Source organism: Cottoperca gobio, chromosome 5 (genome assembly GCF_900634415.1).
Source record: "Cottoperca gobio chromosome 5, fCotGob3.1, whole genome shotgun sequence".
Taxonomy (NCBI): Eukaryota; Metazoa; Chordata; class Actinopteri; order Perciformes; family Bovichtidae; genus Cottoperca; species Cottoperca gobio.
The window spans coordinates 2,578,977-2,594,433 of NC_041359.1; the positions used below are offsets into that span (position 1 = coordinate 2,578,977).

The 15,457-nt window shown below is 40.6% G+C and overlaps 1 protein-coding gene across 3 annotated transcripts in view; it reads right to left on the reverse strand.

Moving 5' to 3' along the window:
• The window catches only part of fbln2 (fibulin 2), a 70,845-nt gene that overhangs the window by 41,253 nt on the left and 14,135 nt on the right, over positions 1-15,457 (reverse strand). For all 3 annotated transcript variants that reach the window (XM_029432321.1, XM_029432319.1, XM_029432320.1), the window contains exons 3-4: positions 3,820-3,937; positions 935-1,061 (exon numbers count right to left, since the gene is read on the reverse strand). In XM_029432321.1, coding sequence (XP_029288181.1) covers positions 935-1,061; positions 3,820-3,937 — 245 coding nt within the window. The remainder of the gene's footprint in view (positions 1-934; positions 1,062-3,819; positions 3,938-15,457) is intronic.

Consider the following 15,457-nt stretch of genomic DNA (forward strand, 5'->3'; position numbering starts at 1 on the left):
CATCTGGCTTGAGGGCCTGACTACCAGGTTTCCTCTTGGAGAAATGGGGAATGCTATTAGAGCTGACTCTGAGCAAAAGCATGATTCCTATTTCCATATGGAAGTATTCACAGGTTGGAAGGACGCGTACAGATTTGGGAGATTTAAGCAGTTCTTTATTAATATATTTAACCTGTTTGACAATAAAGTTTGTTAGTCTGACCTTTACAAAAGGCTCTTTGTTGGCATAGGAATCGGAAATTGTAATTGTACACTGGCCAAAACAACAGTGGTGATCCAGGGGATGTTCAAACAGTTTAAGTCAACTCAGTTTTCACAAAGTTATGGTGGTAGTTTGAAAGGATTCAAAGTACTTGACTGCTGCCTATGGTCTGTTTACATGGTCCAGTTTAGTCATCTTGAACAATTTGAAAAAGTGAGTCATACCTGACTCACAAAAACTGTAAATATTCCAGTCCAGAGCAGTGGTTCTCAACTTTTTTTGAGTGGCAACGCCTCAGAATAATCAGGTTGGCGTCGATGCATCCTGTGACTTCTTTTCTCCCCCTGACACCGTGAAAATCTCACTCTCACAAACATACTCAATAAAATATATTATAAAGCAAATTATACCACTAGTAAGGTCTAAAATATGTTATTTCTATATATCTCTACAACTATTTAGGACTGGGTTTGGACCCCCAGGTTGAGAAGCACTGGTCTCGAGGAGGACTTCTGCCTTTAATCAACTCAGTATTTGTTTTATGGAGAACTTGGTGTGTGCGCCATCCACCCATGACATCATGTCTTTCAGTCATGGCTCACCAATCTTCCTCTTGCTTCCTCCCGGTCACTTTCCACTCAGTGCTATCTCATAAAGAAAAGCCATGGTGCATGCCTCAACTGTTATTAACATTACTCTAAGAGTTCTCAGGGTGGCGAGACAGTAATGTACCTGGTATGAATCATCTGTGCACTGGTCGTCCTTCACTTCACAGGTGTCCCCTCCTCTGGCTGAAGTCACACCTGACTCACACTGGCTCTCCTTTACAGAGCTGAAGCAGCACTGCTTCCCTGCAACACTGACACACACATGCACATACATGCATTTATATACAATACACGCAAATCATGCTTTTCAGTCTTTTAAACAGACCAGACTGGTTGATTTAAACTCAAAAGGTGGAGCCAGATAAACAACTAATGAACATGAATTGTCAGAAGAGAAACTCTGTTTGGTGGTGACAAGTGAAGACAAATAGATCTATGATTAAAGGTCAGTGAAGTTATTGTAGACTCACCAAGTTTGATCAAACTAAGGTCTTACAATCTTGACTTTTATCCATAGAGCCCTTATAGTTGAATCAGTGTTATTTGTAAGGGTTTGGATCCATTGCTGTGGATCTGTTGAGCACATTTTACGTATTGTTTTGTATTTATGGAGTATGATTTATGGACTCAATAAAAAGATTTCTTAGCTTCTTCTTTTTACCCTTGAGCTGCTGTAACAGGTGAATTTCTCCGGTGTGCGATCAATAACGTTTTTATCTTATCTTAATTTATCTAAATTTGACATCTTTCAGAGAGAATTCTGACTTCTAGGTCAGGCTCAAGGAGGGTAGTAATGAAAGTGACAGGATGGGTCTCAAACTGACCTGAGAACTGTTACTGCCCCCCACATTTCACAATGTGGCCTGACTAGTCACACGCAGCACTATAAACTCTGGAAACAGAGAGCAGAGGGACTGAGTTTCCAATGCAAGTCTTCACACCCCTTTCAGGGAACTTTTCTGTAACACCAGGAAAACTGACCTGTATTGATCTGTGTTGACTAACGGCCATTACATTATTGTTACATATTTTTGTACCATTTAATGCATTTATTATATATATTTACTCACACCTTCCCAAAGTTGAATGAAAATCACATGAGTGGATTCTGAGACATTGCCTGGATCCATGTTTAAAGGACAAAAAGTGACAACTACTTCCGAGTACTTTATATAGAGCAGATTCAAACTGGAAATTGTCTAACAGATCAACTCCATCTCCGACAACAGTGCGTTTCCATACAACCTCACTGCATTCTCCTTTACGTTTCGAGGGAAACATATTTTCTCCCGGATTATTGTGGCAGCTTTAAACACGTGGTTAATGTTGTAAATCGGAAACATAACACAACTACTTTAAATAGGCGTTAAGTCGACTTGTGAATTGACAGGGGACACGTGCCGGTCTCCTGGGTTGGACCGACCCGTCCTTTCACAAATTAATATCAAATTAAGAAACATATTTTTGATATGTCAAAAACAAACTTTAAAAAGGACAAAATAAGTTAGTTTCCAAATACAATGTGGTTTAGTTGTATGGGAACATCATCTTTAGGAGACCAAGCTGAACAGGTAGTTTCGGGTTAAAGTCATAAATATTTCAGTCCTGGTTGATTTGGTGACACCTGTTGTTACTGGTGGCACATACGTTTTAATAATTAAGGTCCCAGAATTGAATTTGAAATTAAACATGCATCACCCACTGAGGGCAGCAAACACACCTTGAATAACTGCTCTGTCAGAGATGCAACAGAAGAGGAGCAGCTGCTGTAAGCTCACTGTTTACATCGCAACAAAACAAACTGAGGGTGAAGAAGATCCAATTCCTTGCGTTACTTTAATACAGGAGACTAAAGTAGACTGTCAACAACTGAAAAAAGGCTGAAAAAAGGCAAAGCATGAATAGTATCAAAAGTGGGGTTTAATTAAAATCTTAAAGATTACAATTTTAAAGGGTAATTTAGTATTGCACCTCCATAATGTAAGGTGCCTTGTGAGAAAATCAAAGAAGAAGATGTGGAGATTGTTCAGGAGTTTTGGATCTAGTTCTATAGCTGGACCAGGTTATAAAGCTATTCTTAGTATACATACTGTGAGTCGATATGGTCAAACCTCAGTCTCTGTACATATTTAGACGGTCTTTCTCATGGCAGGGCACATACAAATCATCTTTAGGTCAAAGGTCAGCCTACAGAATGTACCTTCTCAGGACCATCTACAGCTCTCCCTGGTTGTCTCCCCGGACCCAACAAACCACAGCTGCAAGATCAGAGTTGCAATGAGCCCAGTGTGTTCAGACTGGCCAGGTCAGGGAGATGCTCTTACTTAGAATGTGTCAACTTTGATTTGAGGAGCCATCTCGGGGATCTATCTTTAGGTAGACAATTGATGGAAGGCCTTGTTTTAGGATAAATGTCGAGAGAGAGCGGCTGTTCTCCAGAATGGATGGTGGCAGACGATGTGACTGCATCTCTGCATTAGCTTGTGTTGTTCATGATCTGTTCTCCTTGATCAAGATCTAATAAACCTTCAGAGTAAGACATCACTTCAGTCTCCATCAGCTCCTTTGGTTTCCAGTTCTCTGCTCATTAAGATTTCCTTCTGAGAGATATCTTGACCAGAACCTGGTTCCTACATGTGCCGTAATGCTTCACAAATAACTTGAACATCTTTGATTAGACCTTACCTGCCTAATAAACATACATACATATATCCACACCTTCAGATGTAAAGCAGGTTTCTGATTAGGTCAAAACTAATCCATGAAAGCTTCAGAAGACTAACTGTATGTTCATATGTAAAATTGGTGTGATATCCCTTTAAAAAGTTGTAATGAAAAAGTAAAAAGGCCTAGCACTTCTCCTAAAAATTGGAATTGTGGTTGTTCCACTGATGTTTTATCCATCCAATGAAATTATATAAATGTTATATACATGTCTTCCTCCAAAACAGCTTCCAAATATGTTTGTAAAACAAACTGCAATCCACCACAGGAAAGTGGGTCACCTACCTGCATATGGAGTGCTCGTCATTATCCAGCATGTGGTTGCAGTGGTGCTTTTCTGCGGCCCATTTCTGGCCAGCAGCACAGCAGCTCTGCAGCAGGTCTTCAGCAGAGACACCTGGACCTACAGCAAAGAGACATGCAGGTATGCATACATCAGCAAACACAATAGTGATGGAATAAAAACACTTCAGTAGTACTTAGCTTAGTACTTCAGCTATCAAGCTCCTCTCCAGTGGAACCAGCTTCCAGTTTGTGTTCGGGAGGCAGACACACTCTCCACATTTAAGAGTAGGCTAAAGACTTTCCTTCCTCTCATGTGGCAGGTTGCCACTGATAAAGTTTACGTCAGGATCATGAATCGTGACAGCGCCTGCTGACCTGGTCCTGCTGGACACCGGGAAGCCTTATTGACATTTTCCTGGATTCATCCATACTTTCTCTTTTTTTTCCAACACAACATCATTTCTGTCAAATGTTGTATTTGTACTATTTTGTTTATCCTGTACACACGACATCTATTGCACGTCTGTCCGTCCTGGGAGAGGGATCCCTCCTCAGTTGCTCTCCCTGAGGTTTCTTCCATTTTTCCCCCTTTAATTTTGGGGTTTCTTTTAGGAAGTTTTTCCTTGTGCGATGCGAGGGTCTAAGGACAGAGGATGTCGTAACATGTACAGTCTGTAAAGCACACTGAGACAAATGTATAATTTGTGATATTGGGCTATACAAATAAATTTGATTTGATTTGATTTAGTAAATCCTCTGTGTCTGCACAGCTAAAGTGAATGGAACAGACAGAAGCCTGAAGAGGAAAGTGAATACAGTAAGCAGTCAGACAGAAACATATGGTAGACTGCACCAGGCCTCCAAGGCGCCTTCAAGATTTCTACAGCTGACTAAAGAGGAGCAGTCACGTCCCCAGAATACAGTAGCTCATTTTATGATTGGAAACTTTTTTACTCAGGTCTGGGGTATTCTAAAAATAGTTTTCATAAGTAGAATGGCAGTCCACAAATAGGGTTGTGAACAAGAAGTGTGACAGACTGTTAAAGAGCCTACGAAATGATATTTCGTCAGTGTTATTGGGCTTGGTATATGATAGAGGTTGCATTTCTATTGTGAAATGTGCCATATATATATATTTTTATTATTGATGTATTCTTAATAAATCACGATCGTAACAGGATAACAATGACTTCCGCTAACAACAATCGGTCGCTGCGCCGGGAGCATCCACTTCGGCAATGTTCGGGCGATGACATCACAAGTAGAACACAGCCGTCAATGTTTGTCTGCGTTGAATCGTCCGTCAAAGACTGATGTCAATTATTATGAGAAAGAATGGACAACAAGTGATCGCCAAGAATACTTGGCAAGCGATGTGTTGTATGGGGATGTGGGGCCGTCTCCAAATCTAGCTTTCTGTGGCCAAAAGATGATAAAATGTCACGTTTATGGACAAGACAAGTGCGTCGATGAAACCGACGATTTGTGGGCAGCACTTTGAGAGATCGTGTTTCAAACAAACTATGCTCGCCAAGGAAATGAGATTCAAAAATAATTTAAAACTGAACGCAGATGCTGTGCCTACAATACTGCCGAGACCCCAGCCAGCACAAGCCAGCACGCCGACTCAAACACCCCCGCCGATGCAGAGTCCTCCACCAAAGAACTGACGAAATGCATTCGCCAAAAGGGAGAGAGCGAAGGTAAGCCGTGCTACTTGTTTAATTAATTTATTGTTACAAGCATAAAGCCATAATCGGTCTCGGCCTACTGTATGTAACGAGATTACCCCAGGCCCTAGCCAATATCTGTGTGTTATTGTTTGTAGTATTAATAACTTTAGCTAATTACACTTCATTAGCTTAATTAAGTATAGATTCAATGTTTATAACAGGCTTCCCCATTTTATTCTGTCGTTTGAGTAAAAGCATGAGTCTATTGAACTTTTAACTATCACCCTATTATTACAGAGGTATTGAAACATTGGTGAATGAAGCCACTGACAAAACTGAGGATACCTGTATGATCAGCGAACATCTATTGAACATCCACACTGAGGAGGAAGCTGTGTGTACACCAGTAAGTATACAGACTGTACGTCATCTGTACATTACAGTTGTAGTACCAGTAGACCTGCACATGACGTTCATTGCTCTCTCAATCACTTAAACCACATCTTTTATTATGAATGTTATTAGATATTTTCTTTACACAGACATGCAATACAATTTCAAGCTGGTTTGAAAGATTTATTATTAAGGTTGTGTTTTGTACATTACAAGAAATTGCTGTGCAGACGGATCCCCCTCCACGGACACACCACAAGTCCATGCAGGCCCGAACACGCGTCAGGTCAGCTGGACTGTAAATTCCAATCCATGTTGGTTGTTCCAAAGGTCAGCATCATAATAATACACACACACACACACACACACACACACACACACACACACACACACACACACACACACACACACACTATATAATTCTTGATTATAAAACATCTTTTTTGCAGAGTATGTTACTGAACTCTTGACCGTACCTTACCTTTGGTAGGCTGTCTGCAACAACCAAACATCCAGACACTTTGATTTGAATCCTGGGTGATCTGTTATGCAGGTTATGTTTGCACCATGTCCCTCATATTCATTGAGTTCCTCCATGACATCCTTTTCTTGGCAGCAGCTCTTCAATTGCTTCCATAATTGTCCAGTTTTCACACGTGCACCTAATTGTACAAAGAAGAGTGGTAAGGACATGTACACAATATGCAATATCCAGAAAAAAAGGCCAATATTAACGTCATCTTAATTTCATACTATTTATAGGCCTGTGTTTCACGACAGGCTTCGTAAGCAGCTCATAAGCCTGTTATGGTCGTACGGAGGTCGGATCTATCTAGTTGCAACTTTTTACCCGTTTCACGTAATTCTCGTAAAGTTACGACATCATAACTTCCATGAACATCTGGTAAGTGTTCCGGCTACTATAGGCAGCCGTGAGATGGTCAGTATACAGACTATACTTTATAAACCAGCGCTATCCTCCGGTCTGTCTGTTAGCTAATAGCAAATGCTTTATATACAGCTCGTAATATATGACGTTTGACATCAGACACAACGATAGAACCTCAACCGCAGAATCTTCGAGACAGAATCAAGTTATCAAGCTTTACAGACAGTCGATGTGTCCAAGTAGAGAAATAATTGAATATTTAGCTATCGAGCAATTTGCGGACAACTAGTCGGGTTCATAACAATTCAAGGAAACCAAGCTATCGACTCGATATAGGATAGCTTGCGATCTATTTACGATCGAGGATAATGTTACGTTTTGTTATGATGTATTTACTATTTATTGAGATGTTCTATGAATTATAGTCAAATGTATATACCTGTCTGTGTTCTGTTGCCGCAGAGGATCTCCGCCAAATCCAGGATCACCGTCACAATCATCCGCATGTTCGCTCCCGTCTGTGTCTTCATCTTGAATACTGTGTCTCCAGCTGGTCTGTTTCCACCACGCTAAACTCCCCGCATGATCTAAGACACCGGCATCCTCTTCAATAAACTCCTCTTCTTCAAAGTGCAACGAGTCTATTGACGACTCACTGTCACTCGATTCTGTCGAAATATCCGAGCCAGAGTCCGACATGCCACGTCTGCCGTGCAGTCTGTGTATTCAACTGGTGGACTGTTCTACTTGTGACGTCAGAACAAGGCGTCGGCTGTTTCCGGTAGCGGCGATGTCAACATCAGTGGTCGACATACTAAGTCGTGATTTCTTAAATACTGCGGGCATAGTGTCATAAATAACACATCATTTTACACCACAAATAGCATTTACTATCATCAGTAGAATTTCATGTATATCATTTCGTAGGCCCTTTAAAGAGGCGGTGTTCATGTTCATAGGCTGCCACAGCCGGCAGGGCAGGGCAGTATGGTGGGATATCTCCCACCATACTTTTGTAACGATGATTCAGGAGTGTCTATCGACACTCCTGAATCATCGTTACAAAAGATGAACGACTGCGTTGGAAAGTATTTGGAGTCAAAGATTCTATACAGCCAATCAAAAACTCTGACGTCATCCTTACACACAGTGGTGCTCAGCTAACATACTCACACTAACAAAGGTCACAGGCTGATATTTAGCAGGTATAATATTTACCATGGTCTCCATCCTAGTTTAGCATGTTAGCATCCTAATATCTGCTAATAAGCACTGAATACAAAGTACAGCTGTGGCTGATGTGAATGTCATTATTTTTTGCATAAAATCTAAATGTTGACCTAATGATGGCGGTAGATGAAGAAGAGCGATTAGTATTACAGAGGGATTACTAATGTCGGTACCAAATCTGTGTGCCAATCTGTTTGGTAGGTAAGGTATTTCACTGGGAAAACTAAAAACTGGTTGAGATATAAAGTGACGGGATTAACAAAGTCGATATGATTCACCCCTTGGAGACATTGAGTTTTGACAGTACCAAATTAAATTCCAATCCATCCAATATTTGTTGAGATATTTCAGTGTAATATATTGGTGGGCCGAACGACCGACAGACACCTCCATCCCTAGAGCAACTCTGCCTAGCCTAGAATCTACAAATCCCAAAGAGAATGTCTGAATTAAAACTCTAAGATTAAAACTCTACATGGAAACTAATGTTTACACTTTGTAGAAACTAGAAAACTTAAGAGCCAGTGGCCATATGAAATATGGCTCTTGGAAACAAAAGGTGGGAAACTAAAACTGAGGGCCTTAACGGAGACCGAGAGTTGTGTTCAATTATTCAAGAGACTGCTATTGTTTGCTGAGGAACACTGACACTATCATCAAAGGGAGAAAACTGGGACTTTACAATACTAACAGAACCAGAGGCTCTTCCAATTTCACAACTCAATGAGTTTAAATAAGAGGTTTGGGGAAAACACTATGTGGAGCAGAGACATTGTTGCATTCACTGACACTAAGCTGATGGGGCATCACTATGAAAATAATATTGGTTAATGACATTAGATAGTCTTATGAATGGCTCCGTAAATTCAATTAGCTACCATTATTAACTGGCCATTTTAGTCATTTAGTGAAAGAATATAAAAATAAAATACCAATAATGGCACTTCCTCAAAATCATTTCCACTTTGTCATAAACTTATTCAGAGGAAGAAATGCATCAATCAAATGTCATCAACAGAGGGAGATGAGCCTAAAACATCTGTTACCCAATAAATACTCATAATTGAATTAATGCATTTCATACTTGTAAACCACATTTCTGTTAATGCTTAAAGCTTTTTAGCTTCCAATTAGCCGTTTTGCAGAAAACCATGACGACATCAAGATCACAGTGATCACTGACAGCAGTTCCCACAGAGACGTATGCTGCATGTCCACTGCATGGTACGGCACAGCTCTACTCGACTGTACTCACTATTTTTTGGTTCTCCATTAACAAAGGTTGTAGATAGTGCCTGGTAGTTATTTCAGTACCACCTCGCACGAAGATCAAAGCGAGCTGAGTCAATGGAGTTAAAACCCTGCAGACCTCTGATTGGTCGGAGAGAATCGTCACTAGAATGACACAAACCGCAATTTCTAAATAGCCAAGCTATTTAAATCCGCTGAGAATCAAAAAAAAAAAAAGAGAGAAGAGCACCTGATACCAAAAGTGAGTCGATAAATTAATCAAATGTTATAAAAGATAAAAGGTTTAGTTTAATATCGTTGAAGATATGAACCTAACTAAAAAAAACAGTAGGTGGTAAAATAATTCAATAACTCTCATACACACGATGCTAATCCCAGACTGCATTGTACAGGAAGGCTTGTAATAGATCTGCTTTGATCTTCTTTTTAAAAGTTATTTTATTCTTCACTGCATTTTGTTTCATCTCACTCCCGAGTCCTTTAAAGCTCAGTAAACAATCATTTAAAGCAAAGGCTGTCTACAGCTTACTGTGCATAATTCATAAGCACTGTCTTCAGAAAATAGTGTCGAGTTCAGAGAAGACAGTAAATGCAACTTCTTATTTTCCCCCAAAACATTTGTGTTTCACGCTGTAAAACATTATTCTTGTAGAATGAATGCCCTTGCACTTTAAAAAGACTTTAATATCAAACACAGTATTATCTGAAGCTGAAGTCTCAATGTGATCTGTGAGATCTCTCTCTAATCCCAACCAGAAGGTTTAAGGAACATGTCTTTTCATTATTACAGCAGCTCTGAGGACAAATGAATAAATACAAGAGGAAAATATTACTCACACAACATCTCTACGGGTTTGCTTTTCATAGATCTTCTGAATGTTTTAAGGAAGTAAAAACATTCTCTCAGTTTGAGTTTGTACAGAGGAAAACTGTGGGACTGTATTTGAAGTCACGACTGTCCAGGTTCATTATTTCACACCGACTCTAAATGGTAAAGTTGGAAAAAGTGTAATTCCCACTGTTAGGTGAAATATGTTCTAGGAGTGCTTGCTAACAGTGTACTACATGTTATTAAACTGGTAGTTTAACTACATTGTGCAGTAGCTTGACTCTTTTACTGTAGCTAATGACAAAAGGGAAAGCTATGAATATATGTCTCTGTTTCCATTGTTTGTTAGGTAACTATAAGGCTACTACTGACAGTAACTCTGCATTGGACCCTCCAGCTCAACCTAATGTTTGGCATTTGGCAAGCAGTGTTGAGGAAGCTACTTTGAAAGCGGAGCCTTGCATGCTACAATTTAATTCACACTGGAAATAAGTTGAGCTTCGCTCAGGAGAAACATCTAGTTTGCTTAACAAAAACTACTTAGAAATGTGATACAAAACTTTAACAAAATATAATACTAAAAAGTCACATGTATCCACACAGGTCATAAATAAACTAAGATTCTTTTTTTTAACTTGCACCTGCTAACTTGAGCACTGGTCTAAGAAAATGCACCCGTCTTACTTGTCATTTTTGTAACATCTGACAAATACAATCATAAACTAAATCACTCTTCAACTTGCACCAGTATGAAAAACTTGATCCCTGGTCTAAACAATGGGTCTATCTTTTTACATGTCTGAGCAGAATCAAAGAGGTTCAACTACAGGAGAGAAGCATGCAATGGTATAATATAATGGCCCAAAATAGTTTGTAGTTTCAGTAGTAAACTAATAAACGTATTAAACTATTTGAATCACTATAAAATGTAGTTGAACATTATGTCACAATGAGCGACACATTTCACGTTGTCATTTTAATTCATTGCAAATATAACATTTATTTCCCACTTTTTTCTCATCATCTGTGGAATTATTGGACATTGTAGTCAAAGTTGCGCTGACCTTTGCCAATGCAGCAAAATGCAGTAGGAGAGGAAGCCGTGATGATGGACATTGCTGTGCGGACCGGTATCGAACTCTGCAGCTTGCAGACTTCAAACTTCTCAGAGTGAGCGTAAGGTTTTACACTAAGCCAACAGGTCTGTACCTGTCCACCAGAACTCTACAGGAACCTATGCCAGGATCCTGTTTGTGGAGTTCAGCTCTGCCTTCAATACCATCATCCCGGGTCTGCTGCAGGACAAGCTTTCCCAACTGCACGTACTTGACTCCACCTGCACAGAGAATCAAGGAGTTTCTGTCTGACAAGAAGCACCATGTGAAAATGGGGAAACACGTCTCTGACTCTCGGACCATCAAAACTGGTTCCAGTCAAGGCTGTGTCATTTCCCCTCTGCCCTTCTTGTTGTTGGTGTACAGAGGTACACCAACAACTGCACATCCAGTCACTAGTCCGTCAAGCTCCTAAAGTTAATGGATGACACCACCCTTATTGGACTTATCTCTGGTGGGGTTGAGTCCACCTCCAGGTGGGAGATTGACCATCCGGTGACCTGATATGGACAGAACAACTTATGGCCCTGACACACCTCGCCGACGGGCAGCAGTCAGCCAATGTCAAGACTTCGGTGAGCATCTGTCGTGAGTTTGTGCGGTGTGTCCCGCACCGATGGCACTCGTCTGTGACTTTTTGGCCTATTCAGAATGTTGAATCGGCAGCGGAGCCAGTTAGCGAGAGAAATCACTCTGATTGTCTTTTCAGCTTAAGCGCAAGTGCTGTTTGGGCGTTTTCTTTGTGTTTGATTGAGACCTTTTGGCCAAGCGAGGCAACAGTTGGCCTCCATAGCTATTTCTTTGACGTCAGATTGCCGTGTCTGGACCTTTAGGTGTTTGTGGACTTCCTGGGCTTCATCATCACCTAAGACCTTACCAAGAAAGCACAGCAGAGGATGTACTTCCTGCAGCAGTTGAAGGAGTTCAACCTGCCAAAGTCAATGATGGTGCACTTCTACACTGCCATCTTTGAGTCTTTGCTCTGCTGAGAGGGTGATTGGCTGAAATATGCAGTGTCTCTCTGGACCAGTACGCCTCCAGGACCATGAGGAGAACAGAAAAGACTGTGGCCGACTCCTCCCAGCCCAGACAATCTTTTTGAGTGATTAAAAAAAACTGACTTAAAAAGTTGACTCTAGTCTGGTGACTGTTGACCTCACAAAGATAGTTTCTTCCCGACCACAGTGGGCTTCATCAACAGGCCCCGCTGACTCGATTTATTGCACACCCCCCTATCAATATTTCTGGACATCCTGCACTAAATTGTCGTATCTTTTTCATATTTTTATTATAATTGTTCTATTCTATATGTCCATGTGTATTTATTTGCTCTTAATAACGTTAACACTAAGGAAAATTCCTTGACAGTGAACTTGGTAAACATGATTCCGATTCTGATTTTACTGGACAGTTCTAGTGTCCCAATGTAAAGGGATAACATCCAGTGGAAATTCAAAATTCAGGGGAAAATTTACAACTTGCACAAAATATTTGCATTGGCAGCAAAAAAAAAAGACTCCTGATATATTCATAGGTTGTTAAAACTCCTGTTGGCCAAAACACATAGAGAGAAGTAACATTTGTGGGATGAAGGCATAAAGGGATGTAAAACTGCATGTTCTTACAATCCTGGCTAACATACCAGATGAACCAAGACAAAATAACACTGTCTCCATATTTGAATAAAACTAAATCCTTCTTTCCTGTTGAACTTTGACGTAAAACATGATGGATTCCATCTTTCCCGCCTCTGAGGGCTTTCTATTTAGACGTGTTTATTTGTGCAGCCAGAATGAATGGATCGACCGGCAATCAAGGCATGCAGGGAGTGTTGTTTTTACAATATAATAATACGAGCAGGCCAGAGCGAGTAATGGCTTAGAACAATGTGAGGATGCTAACTGCCTCGGCTCCCACTGCTCCGGCACAGTCACAAGCTTTCCTCGCCCACATAGAAACAATTTATCAATATGCTTTGTAATCAAATAAACAAGGCAGTGTGGCACTGACTCACACCTTCACAACAAAATGAGGAGACTGTCAAAATTATACACTACATACAATGCAGCAGGTTGGCAGGAATATTCTTCAGTATTCAGTGTCATATTGGATCTCAAGTTGCCAAAATACAGAGTTTTTGTGAAGGATGAACAACAATTAAAAAAATGTTTGACCTTTTCAGTGCAGACCTTTAAACAGACACTTGAAAGCCGCAACAGCAAATAAATACATAAAAGTATTGTTGTGGTGTTTCCTTTTAAATTGGCATTGGAAGATGGGTTGTTTCTGGTAAGGCCTTCTTCCATGGTTGGCACTGTTGCAGTTGGCCCGAAGTGCAACAATTATGTAGTTTAGAAAACAATGAGGCTGCCCCGCACAACCTGAAAGGCAGTGGATGTTTTTCTGCTTCAACATCATGGTTACACTTGGTCAAAGTGTAGAATATGTTAAAAAGAAAGCCAAGTTCATTACTTGCTAACTTTGGATTAACTTTTAAAATAAACGCTGAATCAGAATGACACCGAAAACCTAGTGGAGAGAGGGGGGCTCCTCTCCAGTCCAGTCACTTCTCAGAACCAGGTCAAGTTGAGGCTAAGAGCTACTCTCAGGGAGACGGAGTTGATGCGGCAGCTTCTAGCTTAAGTGAGCTCCTGGTTGGACAACGGAGCATGTGGGCGTATGGAAAGACGCAATGCTTGGCTTGACGTCAAGGCTGGAAAATGTAGGTGTTTGTGCTCCATTCTTTTTTAAGGTAAGATAGAATACTTTCTTCATATCTAGCCTGTTTGGTGTGACTGAATTGTGATGGACCTGCTATGCATAAGGTGAAAAGTGAGAGAGAGGCAACTGTGCTGTGTGGATTCTAATGTAAGGCATTGTTTTTATGTGGTTGTGTGCCTTATTGTTAATGATATTAGCTTTGGTGATGCGTGTATAGATAATCTTGGCTTGCATCCATGTGATCTATATTTTAATTTGCAGTGAGTGAAAAACTGTTTAAGCCATTGCAACCATTTGTTATATTTCTATTTGGCAGCCACTTTTTAATTGACAGGTGTGTTTTCACATAAACATTGCTCTTAATGTTGCTTTAAAATCAGCTGCTTGCTGTACAAATAGCCGGTCAATCAGAGCATTGTTGTTGAATTTCTGTATCTCCACCATGTCACCTGATGAACATTCATGACCAACAGACCTACTTTTGGAAGTCACACTTATTTAAGGTCAGTCCGAGGATTGTTGAATTTCCTGAATCTATACAAGGTTTTAATGTGAGCACATCGATATGCATGTGTCATCTGCCTTTCTTCTCACTCAGCCCCCCAGGGTCCCATCCGTAAAGCAGATGGGAATATAATGTACTGTAGGCTTGAAAGGACCGTCCTTAGACCGAGTCAGGGCTTTCCCTAAAATATGTGGTTTTACTAAAATAGAAAAAGAAAAGGCCTATACAGTACAGCACCACCTTCTTCTTTGTCTCACACTACAAGCCAAAACTAGAGTATTTTCCACTCACCCTTTGCTTCTTAAAAGAGGTAGAAGCTTTGCTGGTGCTCTCAACAATAATTGCTCTTTGCCTAGAAATGCTAATCTCCTGCAATGCCCAGCGTGCCCATCCGGCCTCCCACCACCAGTCAGACACCCGTCAACAGCAGTCTGTCCACCCTGGGCCCAGCTCCAGCTGCCTCGTGAGAGATGTTGGCTGCGGTTTTTTTCCAAATATGAGACAGCAGGGCGTCTCAAACACAAAATCTAATTCAAATGTTCTGAATTAGGCCTCAAAGCTTTATTTTACTTTTTGATAAAGACGCAAGATAAATGAGGTCTACATGTGATTAAGCTTTAAATGTAACATCACAAAATGCTAGCATGCTAACACGGTTCATAAAGACATTTGGCTGGTATAGGAACTCTAAGCTTGTTCACAGCAGAAGAGTAATGAGTAGTATCCTTTATATTCTGGGACATGCTCTCTCTGTCACACTTCATTATGCTCAAGGCTGCCAGCAACAGGCAGGATCATTCTGGTAGGAATCCACCAGCAGCAGCAGACTGGATTAGATCTGAGCTGTGGACCAGACATGGCCTTGAAAGCAGAGTTTGAAAGATCTGCCCTCCAAGTCTCACTTTCAAATCGACCTCTCACAACTGTCAAATTACAGCAGCCCCACCAGGGAGAGCTTTAGTCCGAATGTTGAAACCGGGAAATAAATCATTTTAAAACACTTTTTTTTTTTTTAATGCATCTTGCTTGTAC